General features: G+C 42.4%; 1 protein-coding gene across 4 annotated transcripts in view; it reads left to right on the forward strand.

The window, feature by feature from the left end:
* HNMT (histamine N-methyltransferase) overlaps positions 1-23,919 on the forward strand; it is a 45,471-nt gene that overhangs the window by 7,052 nt on the left and 14,500 nt on the right. For 2 of the 4 annotated variants that reach the window (XM_007057470.4, XM_037912914.2), the window contains exons 1-4: positions 10,278-10,372; positions 15,306-15,432; positions 16,546-16,692; positions 19,804-19,856. In XM_007057470.4, the coding sequence (XP_007057532.2) occupies positions 16,556-16,692; positions 19,804-19,856 (190 nt within the window). In that variant the 5' untranslated portion in view covers positions 10,278-10,372; positions 15,306-15,432; positions 16,546-16,555. Of the gene's footprint in view, positions 1-10,277; positions 10,373-15,305; positions 15,433-16,544; positions 16,693-19,803; positions 19,857-23,919 lie in introns of those variants that run through there. The other 2 variants (XM_043525542.1, XM_043525543.1) reach the window with 2 other exon arrangements.

A 23,919-nucleotide genomic window follows, 5' to 3' on the forward strand; every position in this document is an offset into this window, starting at 1 on the left:
TGGCAGAAGGGTTACACTAAATACCAAGTTTATCTTGGCCTTATTCAGTAAGCTATCTAAAGTATAATGGCGAGAACCAATTTAATAAATGAGCTGCTGGAATTAGAGAGGACAGTTTTAGCCTTGTGAGGGGGTATGTGGGCACGTATGTACAAAGCTTGGGGAATTTCCTTTTTAATAACAAGAACCTTGGAGAAACATGAACAATAACTTGTCTGTTCTTTGCAATGGACAGTTCAGTTGTCCTGCAAAATGAGATTTTGCTAGCCTAATACAGAAATCTTGTTATCAAGTGTGGCTTACATCAGTATGCTTTATTAGAAGACAGCAGAAGTAATTCTGCAAACATTACACAAGGTCTAGTTTTTCCTTTTATCAGACTGAATGAATAAGATTAAATCAGATTCAAAGGGGAGTCAAATAAACTGATCTAACTGTGGGCATGGATGTCTGGTCCCATCTATGAATGCTTTTGAGTTTGGCAACAGTTTAGAAATATCTCCATTTGGCCTTTGTTCTAAAGCCCTCCCCACAAACACCATCTCTTGGAAGATCTTTATCCTTTTGTAATGTCTGATCAGGGCTTTTTTGTGTTCTTGGCCTCATTAATGTGCTCAAAACATTGCACAAGACATCTTCTTCCTACTCCCATAGCTCAATTTTTTCTCTGAAGTGATTACAGACTTCAGTTCCTGCACTGATGGGATGTTTCTCGGACTAAGACAAAGTGTCACTTCAGCTTGATGCATACGTCCAGTGGGCTAGTCCAAGACTCTGAGCAATTCCAAGATAAATTCAATATTCACCTCTTTCTGCTTATAATTGCTCTCCTTTTCACATGTAACTAATAGTTGATCCCAAATGTCCTGTCTGTACTCTGGCTTTTCGTTAACCATGCTCAGTACTTGGATAGCACTTTTCCTCTCTGAAGCACTTTACAATGTTAACTAATTAATCAATCCTCAGAACACTCCTAAAAAGCTGGTAAATAAGTTTGTGCTATTATCTCCGTTTTACAAATGGGAGTAGGAAGGCATAGAGGTTATTGACAGACCCAGGTGTACAGAGAGATTCATCATTAGAGCTGTGAGTATAATGAGCAGCTCTATGCTCCAGTCACTATAACACTGTCTCAGAGTATGTTACTGAATAGGCACTGTCCCTTACTTTAGGCTCAATGCAGCACTAACATTGTGGAAACAATGAGGTTAAATAAAATGTGCTTCACCCTCTTCCGGGCTGGATCCTCAGCTCGTGCAGCTCAGTATTAATCCACCGATTTAATTGGGACTCGGTCGATTTATAGCAGAATGTAATGTACATCTTTTAGTGCAGAATGAAGGTGCATGCAGCTGAAGCAGAGGTATGAATGGTGTAATCAGAGGTTCTTGGGCATCTGCTGGAAAAACTGTACAGAATGACATGAAACTTGGCCCATCCCAATAAAAGGCAACCCCCTCCATTCCCAGCACCCTTTGAGAACATGGGGCCATTGGCTTCATTTTCTGTAGCTATGTATCCCCCCCACCCCCAGGAAAGAAATTACATGTATGGAAGGGAATTTCTACAGGTAAAAACCTTCAGTTTGTATGATCTGCTGCTAGATTTGCAGCAAAAGTCAGTGTGGCACAGACAGGAGCAAGCTGCTGATGTGGGCTGCTTTCCAGTTGTGCCCTACCCAGCAACCCAATGCCATGGAGCCCTTCCTACCCTGTTCTTACACAGTGGATTTCCAGGGAGGGAGCATCCTTTCCCCTTCCACTTGTTTGTGGGCATTTCTGCCCCACCTTGCTCCTCACTGCATAGTGCAGAGAAAAGGAGAATGTGGCTGTTGATTCTTTTCAGTATCTACTGTAGCTATTACACTATGTATCATCCAAGTTATAGTGAATAATAAAACTCTGTAAATACTGTTGTTCAAATGTTCATACATGTGCAACTCCCACAGTCTAGTTTACAAATGTTTTAATGCAGCCTTCCTCAGTGTGAGGTCTAAGCACTGGGAGTTAAGTGACACAGTGGGTTATGGTGAAAGCAAGGCAAATTTTGGTAGAAACCTCAACCTGTCCAAACAGTTTTATTCAAATGTATTAAACAGAATGTCAACACAGGGCCTGCTCCAGCAAAGGATTTAGGAATGTGCTTAACTTGTAGTTTAGCAGATTACAGACAAGATTAAAGTTAAGTATGTGCTTAAGTGTTTTGGTGGTTCAGGGTAATAAGGGCTTCAGTCTGACAAAAGGGAAGTTACTATCTTTTTAGAGGTTTGCATGGTAATGCTGTGTGGGGACATTGCATCACAATTCCAAAAAGGAAATGCCACCGCATCTCACTGTATGAGGAAGAGTTGAGAAACCAGCTGTGCAACAGCCCACCCTGAGAGAGAAGTAAGGAAAGGAGGGCTGGCTGCTGTACTGTGGCCAGCCCTGAAAATCCCTGAACTCCTGCTGTAGCCTCCCTCCGGAATGCATGTCAGGGAGGAGGTCAGGTTACCGGCAGCTGACTTTGGACCTGATGCTGCTCTCAGGGTAGCTACATGAACACTTCCAGTCCAATACGTATGCAAATCTGAGTAACTGCAGCTTTTAGAGCCCTTAGAAGAGTCCAGCTGTACACAAAAAGCCGGGCTAACCCTTAACTATAGCAGACCTGGCAGTCTGCTGTAATACATATTTGTGTGACTAGGGGAGTAGGAGCAGACGTGCAGTGGTGTTGTGAAGACTAATTAGTTAAATTTGTTAAGAGTTAGAAAAATTATAGAGCTACGCAGGGGCTAAGTATTGACAGTAAGTTGTGTAAAATCACAGAGTTTTCTCAGAGAGAGGACTTCAGCCCTAAGTTTCCTATGGTTTTGGCCTTGTAGGGGGTGATGCACACAAGGGGACCAATTCTGGTCCTCACACCTGCCCCATACGCTACTACAGCAGTGTAGGGAGGCTGTCCAGGAGCTGCAGCGGGCGAGGAGAGACCTCTCCTGGCACAGGAGCCGGTCAGAGGCAGGCCTGTAGTGGTGAAAGCGATGGGTGTTCTGGGCTGCTGCACAGGCCATAGGCCACCCACTGAAGCCTGGGGGCCATTTTGACCTCTGCAGCAGCCCTGTTAGGTAGCACAGCACAGAAGCTAGCTTCAAATTCCCATTGAAATGAATGAGAATTTCGCTTAAACAAGGACTACAGAATCTGGCTCATGGGTAATTAAAGAAAGAAATTAACACAAACATCTTTTGCTTTTATGAGACACACAAAACACCAAATATGTATTTTTATTTTCACTTGCTAAGCTTCTGCTCTTACACTAAATGGCATCTGTTACTTGGAATGCAATTGTAGTCTGTTGTGACTTTTTAGGGGGGGCAGGGGGAAGGGCGGAGGGTTGAAGGACCAGATACATTGATATAATTTGGCGGGCTTGTGACGCTCTGGTGATGCCAGCTAATCCGGGTTTCTGGAGTGGCTCAAAACAGCAGGTTGTATGGGTAATGCTGGCCCAAACGTTTTTTTTACTTAAATACATGGCACTTTGGGTATGTCTACACAGCATTTTAGAGCCCCAGGTCAACACACTCAGGCTAGCAGGGCTTGTGGTAGCGCTCTAAAACAGCTGTATAGACAGTGCATTGAAGTTGAAATTTGGCTGGAGCTTGGGCTCTGAAGCCCACCTCTCTTCCCCAGGCTTCAGACCCAGAGTTCCAGCTCAAGCTACAACTTCAAAGCGCTGTCTGTACAGCTGTTTTTAGAGCACTAGCACTAGCCCCAGTCTGTCGACCTGGGCTAGAAAGCTCGCTCCAAAATGCTGTGTAGACATATCCTTTGTGTTTGCAGTTACACTGGTGCAAGGCTGCTGGCTTCCGGTGGTGTTACACCAGCGTAACTGTTAGGATATAGATATTCAGGCCTGTCTGTAAAGGCCTATACTCTAAGCCCGGTCTACACTAGGACTTTAGGTCGAATTTAGCAGCGTTAAATCGATGTAAACCTGCACCTGTCCACACGATGAAGCCCTTTATTTCGACTTAAAGGACTCTTAAAATCAGTTTCCTTACTCCACCCCTGACAAGTGGATTAGCGCTTAAATCGGCCTTGCCGGGTCAAATTTGGGGTACTGTGGACACAATTAGACGGTATTGGCCTCCGGGAGCTATCCCAGAGTGCTCCATTGTGACTGCTCTGGACAGCACTCTCAACTCAGATGCACGATTGTTTGCTGTTGCTCTGACGCAGGGAGGGGCGACTGACGACACGGCTTACAGGGTTGGCTTACAGGGAGCTAAAATCAACAAAGGGGTGGCTTTACATCAAGGAGTATTTCAGGCAGGACTTCACGGAGGGTTCCAATAAGAAATGGTGCACCTAAGTTATTGTTCTTATTGGAACAAGGAGGTTAGTCTGGCCTCTGATTGACACATGGCTAGATTTACCTCGCTGCACCTTCTCTGTGAGTGACTGCAGTGTGACCTAGAGGAATGAGTCCCCTAGACGGGGGGTGGGGGGGTTTGCAAATGAGTACAAAACAAATCTGGGTCTATTGTTGTTTTGATACACTCCATCTATCTTTTACATCTTTGGCTGGCAGCAGACAGTGCAGAAGGACTGCATGCCATCCACATCTCATGGCTGCTCGGCAGAAGATGGTACAATAGGACTGCTAGCAATCCGTATCGCCTGCCTGCCCAGCAGAAGATGATGCAATAGGACTGCTAGCAATCCGTATCACCTGCCTGCTCACCATAAGATGGTTCAATAGGACTGACTGCAGGACTAAAGAGAATGACTTCATCAGGTCACTCCAAATTTAGTCCCTGCGCCCATGTCTGCCCAGGCGCTCCTGATCGACCTCACACAGGCGACCAGGAGCACCTCGGACATGACGATGACGGCTACCAGTCCTATTGCACCGTCTGCTGCCACAAGGCAATGGGTTGCTGCTGCTGTGTAGCAATGCAGTAACACGTCTGCCAGCACCCAGGAGACATACGGTGACAGTGAGCTGAGCGGGCTCCATGCTTGCCATGGTATGGCGTCTGCACAGGTAACCCAGGAAAAAAGGCGCGAAACGATTGTCTGCCCTTGCTTTCACGGAGGGAGGGAGGGAACGGGGGCCTGATGATATGTACCCAGAACCACCCGTGACAATGTTTTAGCCCCATCAGGCATTGGGATCTCAACCCAGAATTCCAATGGGCAGCGGAGACTGCGGGAACTGTGGGACAGCTACCCACAGTGCAACGCTCCGGAAGTCGACTCTAGCCTCGGTACTGTGGAAGCACTCCGCCGAGTTAATGCACTTAATGCACTTAGAGCATTTTCTGTGGGGACACACACACTCAAATATATAAAACTGATTTCTAAAAAACCGACTTCCATAAATTCGACATAATTTTGTAGTGTAGACATACCCTAAGTGTATTCCTATCATTTAGCTAGTTACAGAGGTATAAAAGAAAGAATCAAAATCACAGTCTGCCAGTGTAAGGGCCTTCTCTTACTGTGACAGTCTGAGGCCCTTTTCTTAGGCTAAGATCTCTGGCTAAGCAGCAGAGGCAGCCATAAGCTGGGAAGTGAACGGTCAGATCCTCACATTCCAAACTAGTCACATTGAAATAAGATGCTATTGGGCTGTTAGGCATTATCAGGACAGGATTGTATTCCTGTCACCTCCAGAGAAAGGGAAGTGCCTAGAAAATGTAAAAGGAAACTTAGTTTGATAGCATCCTGTCTGGCAAAAACTCACTTATCAATAGCTGGGATGTGAAATCCTCATTTCTGTGTTGTTCTATCACTGTAGTCTCCATTTCTCTATTGTTTGTCTGTATAATCTCTGTCTGGTTCTGTGATTGCTTCTGTCTGCTGTATAATTAATTTTGCTGGGTATAAACTAATTAAAGTGGTGGGATATAATTGGTTAAATAATCATGTTACAATATGTTAGGATTGGTTAGTTAAATTTCAGTAAAATGATTGGTTAAGGTATAGCTAAGCAGATCTCAAGTTTTACTATATAGTCTGTAGTCAATCAGGAAGTGTGGGGGGGGAATGGGAACAGGGAACAGGGTTGGGGGAATTGGAATCATGTTTTGGTAAGGGTGGGAATGGGAACAGGGACACAGGTAAGGCTCTGTGGTGAAGGGTGATACTAAGGAAGGAAACTGAAATCATGCTTGCTGGAAGTTCACCCCAATAAACATTGAATTGTTTGCACCTTCGGACTTTGGGTATTGTTGCTCTCTGCTCATGCAAGAAGGACCAGGGAAGTAAGCGGGTGAAGGAATAAGCCCCCTAACAGTAACTGTAGGCAGAATTGGCTCTGTATCTTAGAAAGCATTGCTGTCCTTAACTATTATATGTGAGCGTAATAATAAGTTGTGGGAAAAGTTTGATTATGAAGCCTGAAACCATAGGAAACTTTCCTGGTGTAATATTTTTTTAAAGGTTAGAAATACTCCATGGGTCAAATCCTTGCCCTATTCAAATCAGTGGCAAAACTTCTATTGACTGCAGAAGGGCCAAGATTTCCTCTGAGGTGCTTGCTGAAAAGTTTGGGAACCTGAGCAGATTTACAGCTTCAAGTTAAAACTATATAAATATTTAAAATAAGTGAATTTGGCATTTAAAGTTGAGTTTTGATTTAATCCTGGACTCACTGCAAAATTAAGGGAGTGTGAGAAATGACAATTGAAGCCAAAGAAATTTTCTCGCACACTACTTATGAACCAAAGCTACAGTGTTGCATACGTTTCTACTACAGGGTTAAAACTGCCAACCCAAATGTTACACATAATATTTTTTTTTATTTGCTAAGACAGAAAGTTCACTTAGTGTTGGGAGCGTGGATACACGGGCCAAATATAATGCATGTTGAATTCAAAAAAGTAATATTAAGACTCAACAGTTGAAATTTCAAAAAATATTATTGGGACCATCCTCTCTTGCTTTCATTTTCTTCTCTGACCAGAGGATTTACAATAACATCTATAAATTATTGTAGTTTGACAGGCTCATTGTGAAATACGTAATAGTTTTAAAAAATTAAACAAAGCTACTTTGCAAAGTACATAGGAAAAATATACCAGTGTAAGTACATAGGAAAAATATACCAGTTTTCTTCCCAGCAATCACAGCTGTCATTTCTCCACTATTACTAATTTTAGCTGTGCAAACTTTGTTTCTGTAACAGAGGGTATTTTGTGTGGGTTTTTGTGTGCAATTGCTTGTGCATTATAAATGTCAGTATTCAGCTGGAGATAGAAATTTACCTCTGGAATGACATTTTTGGATTTAGAAAGTATGATAGAATGAAGCAAATAATTAAATTTTAAGATCTTAAAATGTGGGATTTATAATTTTCTTCATGCCTGTAATTTTTTTTCCCTTTCCCTTGATGTTAATGTTGGAGGATCATTTAGTCTTTTCCCTCATGTTAGTTGTCTCAGCACCAATCCCTATTACTGCCTAACATACTTCCCTTGCCCAAAAGGGAGGATATGCTATGATGTCAAAGATCTTCATTGGTCGTCAAAGTTTTGCTAAATCTAGCAGGTGCCCCCTGAACATGCACAGAAGTGATTATTCAATTGCTTTTAAAAATCTAAGAGTTATATGTACCATCCCCCAAATCAAGCAAATGTATTAATTCTCATTGAGGACTATGTCCAGGCCAAGTTTCAAACTTCAGCCATTTTTAATTGTTTTAAAAGCCTGCTTACTATGATGATGATTATACTTTTTGTAATGGAAAGAGTTTTTTCAGACTTTAAATGTGGCTGAAAGGTTTTTAATTAATCTTCTTAAAATAATTAACCTTGCAGTAGAGAAAACATGGAAAATTTAAGCTGAAAAGGCAAATGTTTTGTACTTATGAACACTTGAACACAAGAGTGATAGTTGACACTGGGTGCATTTTTTACAGCATTGTCTACTCTAAATCACTTAGAAGCCTAATGTCAATTAAACTTGTGACTTAGGCACTTTGAAAATGTTACTCACTGTTTATAACCTTAAACCAGCACACGGTATAATACTGGAAAGAAATGCTAGAATGTAACCATTACTACAATAGGTTTTATATAAGCAAAAGGTAAACAATGTTGCATGGGACCATGAGCATACACCACAAATATCACAGCAAACTGCTTTTAAATTTCCCTGGGGCAACATTTCTTATATTATTACTGACAGGTTTCTTCTGTCTTTCATCTGCCCTTTTATGAGCACACTGGCTACAGCTAACCTCACCTGCTGTGGTAGTGGTTTCTGTGTGCAATGCCATGTCTGTCTTGGGAGGCAACATGCATAAACTAGGTTGAGGGATTGCGGGGAATGGATTGGACAGTGTGTGTACAGATTTGGAATTGCTATGTGGTCGTGAACTGGTGACCGTGCTGTGTCCCTGGTGAGTTCATTCAACTGTTTAAAACCACACCCACCTACATCTGGGGACTTTGGAAAATTATAAGTGGCAACTATTTTCATTTAAAGGGAAGATGATGCTGGATTGGGTTTGGATCTTCATTCAAAACCCCTATTTCCCCTGCCCTTCACCTCACCCCCACCCCCGCCCCCAAAGTGTGGCTGTTCAAATCTGAGGTTAGACGGGGGGTGGGAGGGAAGAGGGGGAACAGTGCTAAGTCAGGTCCTGGCTTAAGTCCCAATTTCAGCATCACCACCTTCTACTGAAGTTCTGGACTGTTCAGATCTGTGGGGTTGATTTGGGTCACTTCCAAATAAAACTGTACAAAAATAAAACTAAAAAGGGAGGCAAACAATGAGCCCTGAGTAAAGATGTTGAGCCTTTGCAGTTGTGATGATTTGAGGGTTCTGTCTGTACCATTTCTGAATTGTGGATGATTTTATGAAAGTACTGTGTCATGGAAAGCCTCAGTGGATCCCCCATGAATTAGCAGTGTTGTGTCATGTCTCTGCCAGGCCAGAAAGAGACGATGGGGAGTGATTCCCCAGCACTCAATGATTGTCTAGTCAAAGTAAAACATCTTGGGACAATGAGCTGGCTTTAGCTGAGAGAAGACAACTCCTCCTCTTGTCTTGTTGGGTTTGGGAGCAGTGAAAAGGCACCAAAAGGCAGAACAAAAGAAGTAGGTGACTCCCAGCATGAATCTTTAAAAGGATTTGCAGGGGAAAGGAGGAGGATGGGGATGGAGAGCCATTTTGCATCAGATTAAGATGAAGGGGGCTGCTGCAGGGTCAGGGTAGGCAATGGCATGGTAGACCCTGCCTGCCTGAAAAAAGGAGAGATGATTCCCCAAGAGAGGGTGACATTGTGTTTAGGATGTTGTATTGTTTTCTATATGATCTGTACTGTTTGTGCTTTATCTGTTATGAGCAAAGGTGCTAGAATCTGTGCAAAGCCCACCTATTGGTATATGTTAAGTATTCATAACTACCATGTTGTCCCTGAGAGAGTTCAGCTGTAAACCAAAACGAAAAGGAGTACTTGTGGCACCTTAGAGACTAACCAATTTATTTGAGCATAAGCTTTCGTGAGCTACAGCTCACTTCATCGGATGCTTCACACCTTTTGGGGAGTGTTCTGGGAGAGGGGTGTTTTTATGTACTGGGGAGCCTGAAGAGTCAGTGTTGCCCCCAGGGTGGGTAAGTGGCTGCACAGCAAGTTCCAATGCTCAGAGAAGGGTCTGCACCCTGAGAGGGCCGAGGGACCCTGTTCAGGCCCCAGAGGCATCACACACCCAGGGGACCCAGAGCACAGAGGCTAGGATTCCCCTCACAGCAGTCCTGACAGGTGGCCAGGAAGGGGCACTTGCTAGGGTCTGTGACAACAGTGTGTAAACAACTGGCAGTGATTCACATCCTTATGCAATTTTTACAAGTACTTATTCAGGCAAATTTGTATGGAAGTGAACAGGAATTTGAGTATAACTGATTAAGGCTCTGAAGATGGAGTCCTAGGAGATGTCAGTACCTCTCATGTAGTTTAGCTGCTTAATATTCTGGCATGCTCAGTATGTACAAGGTTCTTACAGTGATAAAATACATTATTCCATTTGAAAAGTAGGTGCAGTCTCTTATTAAAACTACCACTCTTAAGTATATTTCTCTTTAAATGATAAGAATCAAATTCTACAGTTACACTAATAAAAATCTGAATTACTCCAGATTTACAGCAGTGAAACTGAGCAGACTTTGTCTCTCTGTTGTAAACCACATTAAAGGCTGTGTTGCTTCATTCCTGATCAGAAATACTGTAATGGCTTTATGCCAAAACCTGATTCTATGGGTGGGGATATAATCCGTCTGTAACAAACAAGCTGATTTGATTCAGAGTCCATTTCCTGCACATTGTAGCAACACTCAGAGAAACTGAAATGAGCTGGCTCTCTTAAGGCACAGACTTTATACATGTAAGTACAAATGCTTTCAGGAGAAGCACAGGCTTCAAAGTATTTTTCACTAAAGTTCTCAAAGGGAAGGCTAATGTCTTCCATATTTTGGTAGCATTCAGCAATAAGAAATAATCCCGTAGCAATAAATGCTTTCCTGCTACAACCAGTTTACAATTACTTGAGGAGTGCTCACTTTGCTTTCTGATTTAATTTGAAGAGTTTAAAAGGTTTATTGTATGGTTCAGTGAGGGTCCAATTCACACCAGTGTAAGTCAGGAGTAACATCAATTACACTACTGTAAGATCAGACTCAAGCCTACAATTTACAAAACCAAACGTGTCCAGGATAATATTTGATTATCAGTTAGGGCAACTTGTCCAAATGAGCATTACTATCATTAGTGGTATGTTTGTAGAATTAATTTCCTCCTCCTCTTTCCCCACTTCTAAGCTAACTGATTGCAGGCCAAATTGCAATCAATCAATCAATAAAATGAACAAGATAAAATTCCTTAAGCTGCATCTAACATGAAATTAATTTATTCTGTTCTTATCACTGTGTACAAAATAAACATGCAAATTAAATCACAGCAACTAGTATGGTTATTATACAAATAAAAAACCTTGACTATCAAAAGACTAATAACTGTAGAATATTTTTAGAAGATTGAAGGTTGTAAAATGTTTTAATACCAAATGGTATGAGCCTGTGTTATTCCATCTACACTAAAGAATAAACTGTTGGACTGAGCAAAGGAATGTGTAAACATGGAATGTACCATTCTTTTTTATGGGTGGTATACAGTGTGTTTCATAACCCCTTTGGACATTCAACTATTACTTTGTTTTCTTACTAACCTGTACAATTCTGGCAACATTTTAATTTGTCTATTTTGAAATCTCTCCTAGTTCTCTGATTTTGTTGGAGGATTTCTATGCTGAGCATCTAAGAAAGAAAACAATTGTCAGTGAAACTGATCCATATGCGTGTCTTTACGTCTGGTTATGTGGCAGCCTGAACAGTTTTGTAGTTCCTAATGCATAACTGCATTTTATTCTGTGTTTATTCACTGCAAATTTCACTTGAGTGCACCAAATACTTACTGAATTATTGGCCTGAGGGCTGGTAATTCAAATAATGGAGTCAATTTAGCTGCAATTTGTTAGTCTGTCTTTCTAATGCATACGCAAGATTACGGCTCTTATCTAACAAAAACGGGCTCATTAAAACAATCCCCAGCAACAATGAACAGAGACTAGGTGCTTCACAGCTACCTGAGCCCATGTAGTTTACTATATGAGGTCCAGATTTTGAAGCCCCTATTTACTGGTGACCCCTTAATCACATGATCAGACCTTTTGTTTTCTGTGAGACTGCTTGCCTGAGTAAGTGCTTATCAGGGTGAGTAAGAGCTCCACAATATTGCCCTTAATATCCTTATTTAACATTTTTCTCTGGGTGCTTTTAGGGTACTTGAAAGATTTAAAGGCCATTTCAGTTGGATTGAGTCATTTTTCTTGTCTCTAGGTAACTTTCATGGGCAGGGCCAAATTCTGATTGCTTTGACCCTGAGTATAACTCAGTTACTTTCAATAGTTGCTGCGGAATTATCCAGGTGTAACTGAGGTCAGACTCTAGCCCACAATACCGTATCCACCTAGGTATATTGAAATTTATAGGTGTTGGTAGAGTTGGCCCAGCTCTTACGCCACTGACAGAATTGTTACCTGAAATGTAGTTACCCTCCCTTTCCTACACAAGGTGCAAGGCTATCGTTTCCAAAAATAAGTGTAAAATGCAGTGATGAATCTGATATAGGCGAATGAATGTGGTCATAGGGCAGTAGGAGGGAGAAGTTTCCACACCAGTTGGGAGGATGGTTTGTCAAGAGTGGATCAGTGAGGTAAGCTATCTTGTGGAGCACAGGACTTGAAAGTGGTTGGGTTCTGGTAGCCAGATCATGAAGAGCTGGGACAGTTGTCTGAGTTTTTGTTTTTTAAATTAGCTACCAGTCAAGTGGAAGTGGAGCAGGAACTGTGTGGGAGCCACTGTTTCAGCATGAATAAACAGTGCCCAGAGACGCCCAGACACAGAAGTGAACACTGAGTATGTGATCTTGAGGATACCTAATTACCTCTAGTGGAGGAATGGACTAAGAGCTGTCACCCAGGGTATTAGGCCTGAGGATTAATAATTTTTCTTTTGGACTTCCCCTGAAGGTTAAAACTACCCCAGAGACTACATTATGATGGTTAATTGAAACTGTTTAAGCTAATGAGCCTAAGGTATTTGGGATCCAGTGAATCATCCTTTCGTTTGAGCTGTGTGCCTGAATGATTATTGGGTGGGACCCACCAACTGCTAAAGCCAAATGGGCCTTGCAGTTTAAGGACCTTAAATGCCTGTCATGCAGTTGATCTGTACCTTGTGTGCTACCAGTCACTGTTTCTGAAAAGGGTACCTTTCCCACAGCACTCCAGGAATCCCACTGGTGCTACCCAATCAGATGGCTTTTTACACCTGCTTGGCACTGGTGTATATGGCTATCCAAGCTGTAAGGCATGGAAAATCAGGACCTTTGTCTGTTTTCTCCATGACTTGCTAGGGATTGTCAGTGAGTGCTGTTTATGGTGATGGTCTTCATAGTGTAGGGTACTGTCCATTGGGGACTGAAGTGAGACCACCAAGCCCATTTCACCCCAGCCACTCAACAGCAATAATGACAGGTTTCAGAGTAGCAGCCATGTTAGTTTGTATTCGCAAAAAGAAAAGGAGGACTTGTGGCACCTTAGAGACTAACACATTTATTTGAGCACTCACAAAAGCTTATGCTCAAATAAATGTGTTAGTCTCTAAGGTGCCACAAGTCCTCCTTTTCTTTCAACAGCAATAATATATCTAAAAGTATATTGAAATCATGGGACAGCCCACAGTCTGATGGAGCTGGCAGATTTGGGGCTACCCAATGAACTTAATATTTTTTTAAAAGAAACCCCACTGTCTGTGGCAGTTACTGGTTTACCCATGGAACAACAATTTAGCATTCCAAGAAAAATCTGGATACATGTAAAAATTGTCTCCTACTCCTGTTGATGAACTAGAAATGTGCACAGAATGAGGCCTGAGAGGGCGACATGGCAAACTCTAAGAGAAAGCCCCAAAGAGAGCAATAAGGAGAGAGTTTGCCCCTATTCTAGTGGGGTACTGGGGCTGTGAAGGCATCACAAAGGGCCAGGGATAATTCCCTAGTGCAGGCACAGTACAGTGCCACTGTAAGCACCTATCCCATGAATCCCAGCTGGGCATGGTTGCGGGGTTTGTTGATATGCTCCCCCATTCTTGGACCCTATGGAAACTACTCTAAAGTTCTCCACAGGGTGCCATATCAACAGGCTGGAAGGAGGGGGTGGAGCTATCTTCTCTTAGACGGGCTCTGCTGGATACCCACAGAGCACAGTGGCACAAGTTGCTATAGACCGGTGATTCTCAAACTTTTGTACTGGTGACCCCTTTCACATAGCAAGTCTCTGAGTCACTCCCATTATAAATTAAAGCCACTTTTTAATATATTTAACACTATTATAAATGTTAGAGGCAAAGCGGGGTTTGGGGTGGAGGCTGACAGCTCACGACCCCCCCCCCACATAATAACCTCACAACCGCCTGAGCGGTCTCGACCCCCCGTTTGAGAACCCCTGCTGTAGACCAGCTTTCCCCTCTGTGCTGTGGGGTCTCCCTGAGGAAGTTCCAGGGTTGCTCCTGGCCCCACACAGCTCCTGGAGGAAAGTATAGTGTTGCTCTTCTTTGTTATGTGCTGTGGCAACTTTGAGAACAAAATGGCTGCTGAACTGCTCATTGAGAGAGTTTTGGGAAACGTAATGGTGCAGCACCCTGAAAGGAAGAGGCATCCCAGTTTCATAGCACATGCTCTAGCTGAAACTCTTTTACTTTACCCAACAAAGATTCGCCTAAGAATACAAATTCAGCTAACGCCCTGCAGACAGGGGGCCCAACACACAGAGAAACCCAGCTAAAACTCTGCATTTTATCCGCAAAAAGAAAAGGAGTACTTGTGGCACCTTAGAGACTAACAAATTTATTTGAGCATAAGCTTTCGTGAGCTACAGCTCACTTCATCGGATGCATTCAGTGGAAAATACAGTGGGGAGATTTATATACACAGAGAACGTGAAACAATGGGTGTTACCATTCACACTGTAACGAGAGTGATCAGGTAAGGTCAGTATTACCAGCAGGAGAGTGTGGGGGAAATACCTTTTGTAGTGATAATCAAGGTGGGCCATTTCCAGCAGTTGACAAGAACGTCTGAGGAACAGCGGGGTGGGGGAATAAACATGGGGAAATAGTTTTACTTCGTGTAATGACGCATCCACTCCCAGTCTCTATTCAAGCCTAAGTTAATTGTATCCAGTTTGCAAATTAATTCCAATTCAGCAGTCTCTCGTTGGAGTCTGTTTCTGAAGTTTTTTTGTTGAAGAATTGCCACTTTCAGGTCTGTAATCGAGTGACCAAAGAGATTGAAGTGTTCTCCGACTGGTTTTTGAACGTTATAATTCTTGACGTCTGATTTGTGTCCATTTATTCTTTTAAGTAGAGACTGTCTGGTTTGGCCAATGTACATGGCAGAGGGGCATTGCTGGCACATGATGGCATATATCACATTGGTAGATGTGCAGGTGAACGAGCCTCTGATAGTGTGGCTGATGTGATTAGGCCCTATGATGGTGTCCCCTGAATAGATATGTGGACACAGTTGGCAACGGGCTTTGTTGCAAGGATAGGTTCCGGGTTAGTGGTTCTGTTGTGTGGTGTGTGGTTACTGGTAAGTATTTGCTTCAGGGTGGGGGGCTGTCTGTAAGCAAGGACTGGCCTGTCTCCCAAGATCTGTGAGAGTGATGGGCATTTTATGTTTTTCCCCTTTTTGCTCAGTGGAGATAACAGACCGGAGTTGGAGCCAGTGGGCTGCTATAGTGGTTGCACGGCAACCAAGTCCAGGAAATAGAGCACTGTAGCTCTATTCAGCTGGCTGCTCTCATTCCAGAATTCATTGGCTAAGGTAGGTAACTGCTTTGACTCTGTTTAACCATTCCCTTTGGGGGGAATTCAGCTCAGGGGATTGGAGAGGGGTTTAAACAACATTTAGGCGAATGACTCCACACAGGGATAATGGAGCAAAGAACTACTGGCCAGCTCGGAAAAATGAGTCAAGCATCTATTTGGGTCTATTTGCTCACAGGCACAACCTATTCATACAGTGTATTTTGCCACAATATTCCCCACCGTACACAGTAGCAGAAGAGGAGAGAGAAAGCAGTGTTTGTTGGTTAGAGCACAGGACTAAGGTTCAGCATTCTGGATTCAATTCCTAGCTTCTTCACTGACTCTCTGTGTGATTTTGCCATGCCACTTACTCCACTTTCTATGTGCCTCCATTTGTCCATCTGTAAAATGGGGTTAAACTCTACTAGTAGCTCACATGACTTTTGTGAGACTTAACTAACTAATGCTGGTGAAGCATTTTAATCTTCTCAGATGAAAGGTGCTACCTAAATCAAATATTGTTTATTAGATTGTTATAGTTTTCAACAACCTATCTACAAAAATACTGCTACTCAGAGTCCTCTATAAAAATACCAAATGGCTGAAAGCAAGAAATAGCAATTCCTAGCTTCTCTGGGAATTTATACCTAGCTTCCTTCCAATCCCCACATTCAAGTGCCTCTATTTAGATACCTTCCCTCCCCTGCAAATAACCTGTGTAGATTTTAATTGAATCCTACCCGACTACTGTGATAAAGTGGTGACATTTTGTCAGTGGAGATTATATATGATTGATTTGTAACTGTGACTCAAACCTGAACTAGAGCTTTTATTGTAGAATAGTGTCATGCACTTTATAAGAGAAGCTCCTTTCACAGCTCTGTTTCTAATCTAAAGCAACAGGCCAAGGTCTCAGAACAAAGTCCAGCAATAATGTAGCTGTGCCAATTATACATGCACATTGTCAGTGTTCAGACCAGATATAGCACTGGCATGGCATTCTGAAGCAGTCTGAGACATTGGGGAACTTGTAACTGTAGTCTGTGTGTGTTTGATTCATTACTAGGGCTGAAGAAAGAGTTAAAACGGGGAGGAAAAAACCTGCCCCATTCTTTTGTGTATTCCATAGGAAACCAAACATGGCATCTTCTATGAGGAGCTTGCTCTCGGACCACAGCCAATATGTCGAATCTTTTCGTCTGTTCCTTGAGAATTCGACAGAGCACCAATGCATGCTGGAATTCATTGAGAAGAAGCTGCCTGGCATAATATCGAGGTAACAGAGTCAGATGTTTTATCAAAAGGACAAACCCCTGGTACAATTCTGCACGAGTGATGAATGTATGCTTCCGACTACAGGAGCCTGGGCTTGCAAGGGCTGCCTGAGAGTTATAGATTTGACACCCCCCCCCCGTGACCCTCTGTAGATCTTTGATAGTGCTTTAGTTAGAGATTTTATTTAGACACTCCACTGAAAGGCCTCTTTTTGTGATGAGGTCTGACTAGCAGGAAATAGCTAGATTTAATTGTTTCCTTGTATGCAAATATAAATTAGATTTAATAAACACTACTGTATGAAAAATATATTAACAAACTGCATAGAATTTTAATCATTTTATTTAAGGCTTTTATGTTTTTTTAAAAAAAACAGATAGCATTTTAACTGAAATTAAAAATTCTTTCTGGCTTTCACACAATCCATTTACTAATCAAATAAGCTTACGGACTACCTTCCCTTGAAGACCTGGAGTGAAATCCTGGATCCACAGAAATCAATGGGGGCAGGATTTCACCCCTGGTTTCTGTTCCCAACTCAGCCAATGCCTTGTAATGGGATCTCGAGCAAGTTACTTAACCTCTCTCAATGCTTCATTTTCCCCATCTGTAAAATATAAATACTTTTGCAAAGTACTTAAAAAAGCTAAAAGTGCTTTTATATTATACATGCAATATACAGCCAGTTAAAATTTTCCCAACAGAATAGTTTTCAGTTCTGTTGAATCAGCATTTTCCAGTGGAAATGTTCCATAAGAACGTGTTGATTCCATCAACTTTCCTGCCAGCCTGTCCCACTCCCTGGGATCTCTGGCTCCTCAGCTCCATCCATCTCCTCAGCCTGCCTGTCACAGGGGGGCTAGCTACGCTTGCCAGCAGGCTGGCTTCCCAGCTGCTCAAGCAGGCCAAGGAGCTGGACAGCCGAGCCACCCACACAGCAGGCAGCTGGTAAGTCCAGGGAGTGCGAACGTTTTATTCTTTCTGAAACAATTCTTTTGGAATTTCAGTCCCAGGAACAATTTAGTTTTCATCCTGATTTAGGAAATCTCATTTTCAAAAACTCAAAAATTATCACAGGATGGAAGTTCCATTTCCCCGGCTGGGATCTGATTCTCAAAATCCATCCTCCCAGAGACAGAGGGAATTGCAGGGCTCGTGCTTCAGAATCTTTTTTAGCTGTGTGTAAGTCCTCTGGCCTGTAGCCTGAGAGAGAAGGGAGTGCTGTCGTGATGGGTCTCGGGGTACCTAGAGCTGTGACTCACCTTCTTACCCATGCTCCTGTGGTAGGGAGCCTGGCCTGTGCTGAGCTCAGCGACAGCTTCCCAACACTGCCAGCCTTCTAGCCACTCAAGTGCCCTCCTCTGGGCTATGCCTGTAATATCCAGCGCATCACTGGCTACACACAGAAATACCTGGTCTGCTGTCCCTGTGAACCATGTACACACCAGGCTGTAAGATTCAGCTCTGGTCCAGCACTTGTAACACCACAGCAGTTAGGTATATTTGAAGTGTAAACAAGAATAAGTTTATTGTCAAAGATTCAAGTGACAATGAGTAAAGTATTAGAAACAAAAGGTTACATGTAAAACAATCATATCATGCTTTCTAGAGACTAACAGGTTAAACGCCTGTTAAAGACATTCTCTCACCCAGGGACTTTTGCAGCTTTACAACTAAGGTTAGCTGAGATCCCGTTTTCATGAATGAATACACTGCCTGTTTACTTCCAGAACGAGGGAGTGTCTTCTTTGCCTCCTATTTATACTGCCAAGTTCAATGTCTGCCCTCCTGTGGCTTGTTTTTCTTGTGTGCTGCTTCCCTATTTACTTCACATCTCTTCATTGGCTTTGTATATAAGTGGGCATCCATTGGGTTTCTTAACATGCTTAATTTAGATACTGACAGAGAGAGAGGTGAATAAACATCTCTTATCTGACAGCCTGTTTTTTCACCTCTTCTGGTGAAACATACCTTGATTCAGAATCGAAGACCATATTTTCAGTGTGTGTATATATATATACACACATAACTCCTTACATAGTATCTACACGTATATTTGGCAATGATGATAATGACCATTGTGACTCAGCTTTCATTTAAGACCTCACTGACATTCTTCATTGAACCAGAATGTACCAGCCAGGATCAATATATTCCTATTATTCCCTCACCAGGTATCATTAAAGGGTTCTTAGGTCACACCTCCCCTCTTACAATGCAGTAGGAACAGCCACAACCCTCTAAAAAGAGGTAAAATCCTGATCCCACTGAAGTCAATGCGAGTTTTGCCATTGATTTTAACAGAGAAAGGATTTCGCCCCAGTCATTAATGACCTCCTCCTAGCTAAAGTAAAGGTGTGCTGCTTTATTAGTCTAGATCTCTCGGCTGCATTTACCACGGCAAATCATTCTCTGCTCTGCCTTCTTTTCTATTGGCATCTCTGACTCTGCTGTTTTCCTGTGCCTCAGTTTCTCCATCTGTAAAATAAGGATAATACTGACCTCCTTTGCAAAGGGTTTTGAAAGCTAGAGATAAAGAATGCTGTACAAGATCTAGGTATTAATGTTTTTATTCAATAGAGTTACTCTGGATTTATACAGGTATAAATAAGACCTATGGTGTGTGCTACTAAACAAACATTAAAACAAAGTCCATGCTTTGAATAGCTTATAAACCAAAACCATGATCAGGTGCAATCAAGTACAATACAAACATATACATAAATAGATAGATATTCTAATTCTAATTCTAATTCATTCTGATTCTAATATGGATAAATTATGTATACGTCTAGGACACACTCCCCTCCAAGCACAGAGATGGGAGAAAATGTGTGGTGGCCCCAGTTTGCTTTCAGCCCTAAGACATGCAGAACTCCCATGAATTGCCTGAGTAATGACTGAATAAACACTGAGTATGAATCCTTAGCCTGGCTCTATGCCTGCCATGTACATTTATGGTTCTGTGTTAATATAAAGCTACACACATCTGTGTACATAGTCCTATTGTGGGGTGTGAGTGTGTTTTCCTAAAGGTGTTAAATCTTTGCACTAATGAAAACAATCTATTAAATATCTAGCCTAAAATATGCAAATCTATTTTTGTTTTCAGCATTGGAAATGGAAAGTCTGCAATCAATATTCTAAGTGTAGGTGGTGGTTCAGGTACAGTAAAACCTTGAGGCTTTGTATATATTTATTCTTTTCCTTGGGGAATATTGGATGGCAAATCACAGATGAGACTCAACACTACAATGGGCCTGGGTGGATGCATCATTCCTTTAAAAATATGGGTTCAAATCCAAACTTGGCTCACTAGTAGAAACAAGCCTGGTGATATTGGCCACTGTCCACCAACCAAAAGCATCACACAGCAGTCATTCTGTACTCAGAATAAATCCATGGGAATAGCAGAGCAAACTAACAGGCTTATTAGAGTTACCTTCATAAAGTAATCTATAGCAACTGGCCGATTACTCGATTCAAAGACTCATCTACTCCATGTGACTACTTAGAGACCTGTTCCTGCTCACCCTTACTCACCTGAATAATAGTTTTTTGGTTTGAGGGGCTGGGAAATCCACTGCAGCCCAACTTGTAGCCTTCACACACCCAATACCTTCATTTTCACACAGCTGGAGCCCTGCAGAGGTTCTGTGAGGCTGGGGAGTGAAGGGGGATTATGTTGCAGTTGAAGTATTCCCCCCACCTCCCCAAATTCTGAGGGCCTGGGCGCACTACTCGGTATTGTATAAGGCAGAACTCCTGTTGATTGCCTGAGTAAGGAGTGAATACAAAGCAAGCAAGGATTTGGGATTTAGCTCCATGCCTGCCATACACATCTATGGATCTGGCAGGTACTGATTATTATCTTTAGATAAGAAAAGAAGGGGAAAGGAAATCAAAGGAAAGGGAAAGAAACTAATTCTGTAAATTCTCTTAATCTTCCATATTCCACCCAGGACGCTGCACACAATGGGGGACACAGTGTTTGGTCCTAGTATGTGTTTCCGTCCCAGGTGTGTGTGTACAAGCAGGGTACAAAGAACCGCCTCCTGCCCCCTTGTGTACCTCTCATAAGAAATCGCTCCCTCTGTGGCACTGTTCTCTACTCAGGACTGTGCCTAGCTGGCTCAAGTTAGCCCACAGTGTTCACACCCCAAAACCAGTTCACATGGCTGTCCCATCTCCCTTCAGTTTTCATCTTGCCAAGCTCATAAAAGCCCTTGAGCCTTCACATAAATCAGTCTCTCCTGAAACTCATTCAGTTTTACTGTACTTCTGTGCACTACCTATACAGATCTGGATCTTTAGGTGCCAACGACAGAGCAGGTCACGAATAAAGTTTAAAAAAACAACACCCCACAAACCTATTTCCTTCCTCGTACATGAAGGCCTCTGCGTATGAACCCTAAAATTTCTAGCTTTGGCTTTGTTCGTGCTGTCACATTACATTACAAGTTCATATGAATAACCACTGACCATGCTCACTGCAAAGGTCTCTTACAGAAATTACTGGTTCCCAAGAATCCCTATGCTTTAGATAGTTATCAACAGACATGTATCTCTGAATCCCCATTTGCTGAAGGGGTACTGTGCAGGGGACAGACACTTTGAGCTTGTCACATAAGGGTTTTTTCCCCCTAACATTGCCCACTATTGTTGCCACCAGTTCTGGTCCACTAGTGGTAGTGATGCTAGGGTAGACAAGGTATTGGTAGCCACCATCTTTTCAGCCACTGTGGTGTCTGGGTGCTGTTGAAAACCTGAAGGTATATATGTAGATAAATAAGGGAGTGGCCTCCCTACATGATATAATACCTTCCTAAATACTGCTTACATAAGTCCCCGCCCTTAATACCGATGTCCCTTAGTTCTAGTCTGCCCATTAAACTCTATTGGAGCAACAAGTTTAAAGTAACCCTTAATGTAATTTAAATGCTTTAGTCATGTCATCTCTGAAAACTAATCTCATTTTTTTTCAATCTTTCCTTATAAGTAAGAATAGCCACGTGTAAATGCCGAGTCATTTGTTATAACCTTGACAATGAGACAGAGTGGAGAGATTTATTTCTAAACAAGGGGGATAATTTTCTGCCCAAGAAGGTGGTGTTTCTCACAGGATCATTTGAGTCAGTCAGTGGGGTGTTGAACTGTCTAATCAGAGAGACGCAGCTTAGCGTGACGGACACTGATTCAATAAAGTGGCACTTGCTCATTTTGCCGTAACTGAAAAGCGGGATTTTCATTGGTTCTGAGAGTGAACTAAAGTCATATGCTGCACTCAGGACAGCTCATTTGCTGAGCTACAGTTATACTTTAAGAATAAGCTGTTTTCTGATTTGCTGAGGTTTCTCCTCACACCCTGAGTGTTTGTGAGTCAATAAGGAAGGTTCAGCTGTTTAATGGGTTCACACCAGTTTCATGTAGAGGTAGGCTGTAGCCTTTAGCCTCAGGCCCATATTGAGGCCAGTATGAAGCTGTAACATCGTGTCAGAGCTCAGGAAAGATTATTCTTCCTGGGGTCTCGTCCCTTTCTGGCCCCTTCAGCATGCAAGGAGCATGATTGTTGCTGGTCCTTGGTGCAGAGAGTACAGGTGGATGGATAGCTCCATGCATTCATCCTGCTTCTCTCATCCCTAATGCACCCACGCTAAGGCCAGGCACGATCTGGCCATCCAATGTAGCTGTTTGGGCCCATTATAGCAGACGACTGAGAGAGTCTGCTGTTGACTACAGCTTGTGCCTTATTAAGTTTCCACTTCAGTGCACAGCATCCTAATGTTGCTGTACCTGTAAAAAACATAAAAGGCATCAACTGTGCTGTAAACTATCCCTTTATTTAAAATTTTTAATTAGAAACTTGATGGTGAACATAGTGATAGCCTTTAAAAGGTAATTGTATTAGAGAGTTTAAATACTTCCAATAGTCTAATTGCCAAATTGCTGATAATGCAAGCTGCTGCATATTTGACTATAAAATGCCTCAGGACACCTGTTTGCATATAAAAGAACTAACTGAAGTTAATTAAGGCTGTAGATTAAGTCATGAGTCAAAGTTTTTTTGTTTCAAAATAAAGTAAGGGTGGTGTGGCCATGGAAGAGTAGAAATTTCCATCAACATATGGAGATGGGAAATTCAGATTTTTTTTTCTGAGACTGGCACAGCCTTTCCAAGGGGATAATTCACTTTACAGAAGATTGATACAGAAAATGAACTCTGTGTAGTTAGTTAACAATTCCATGTTTCCAGATTTTCCCACAGCAGACTGTGAACAAATTAATTTGCTCTGATTTTCAATAAAAAGAAATTCTGTGGTGATCACAAAACCACAGCTATTTGTTACTTCTGAAATTCAATTTCCCTTTCTTGAAAGAACATGCTTACACAAATGTCATGTAAATATTTGTTTTTAAAAAGATACTTAGCTCTGAAAAGATTAAACCCTTCCTTATGTTTTTATGTACCTTTAATAGGGCCTTATTCACACACAAACAGTGCAAGACTTGAACGCTTCAACTGTAGTGTGTAGTTACAAACTGTAATGATACGTAGCAGAGCATGGCAGGGCCCCCTTGGTTCCTGCCTCTGCTAAATCTACAAAGTCACTCGGAGACCCTAGGGTTAATAGCCACTGGTGCAGTTTATTCACAGGCTTGTTCCCACCACCATTTCACAGTTGGTCCTTCATCATCTGCAGGCAGGAGGGAGGAGAGAACTACCTTCCTGCTTCCACTGCCTGCCTTTTCCCTTCCTTTCTGCCTCCCCACCCTTAGGCTTTTATACAGCCCCAGGCTAATTAGGCGGCAGCTGTCTCTGCGTCCCCAATTAGGGCCAGGTTATCTACAGCCATCTCTAATCTATCACCCTGAATAGGAGCTGGCGTGACAGAGGGCTGAATCAGAAACCCTTTGCCCAGCACCCTGTCACATGACATTTAGTAAGACCAGAAGCAAGGCATGGACCTCTTCATGTCTGCGGTGGTATGATGAGAAGAAGGATGGTCCAGTGGTTAGGTCACTAGCCTGTGATGTAGGCAACCTGAATTCAATTTCCTATTCTATTGCCAACTTCCTGTGTTACTGTGGGCAACTCTGTGCCTCAGATCCCCATCTGTAAAATGGGCATAATAGTACTTCCCTACCTCACATGGTGTTGAGGCTAGATAAAGTGAAGATTGTAAGGTGCTTAGATAATGGGAGTCATAAGTACCATGTGTATCAAAAA

This window comes from Chelonia mydas, chromosome 11, assembly GCF_015237465.2.
Source record: "Chelonia mydas isolate rCheMyd1 chromosome 11, rCheMyd1.pri.v2, whole genome shotgun sequence".
Lineage (NCBI taxonomy): Eukaryota > Metazoa > Chordata > Testudines > Cheloniidae > Chelonia > Chelonia mydas.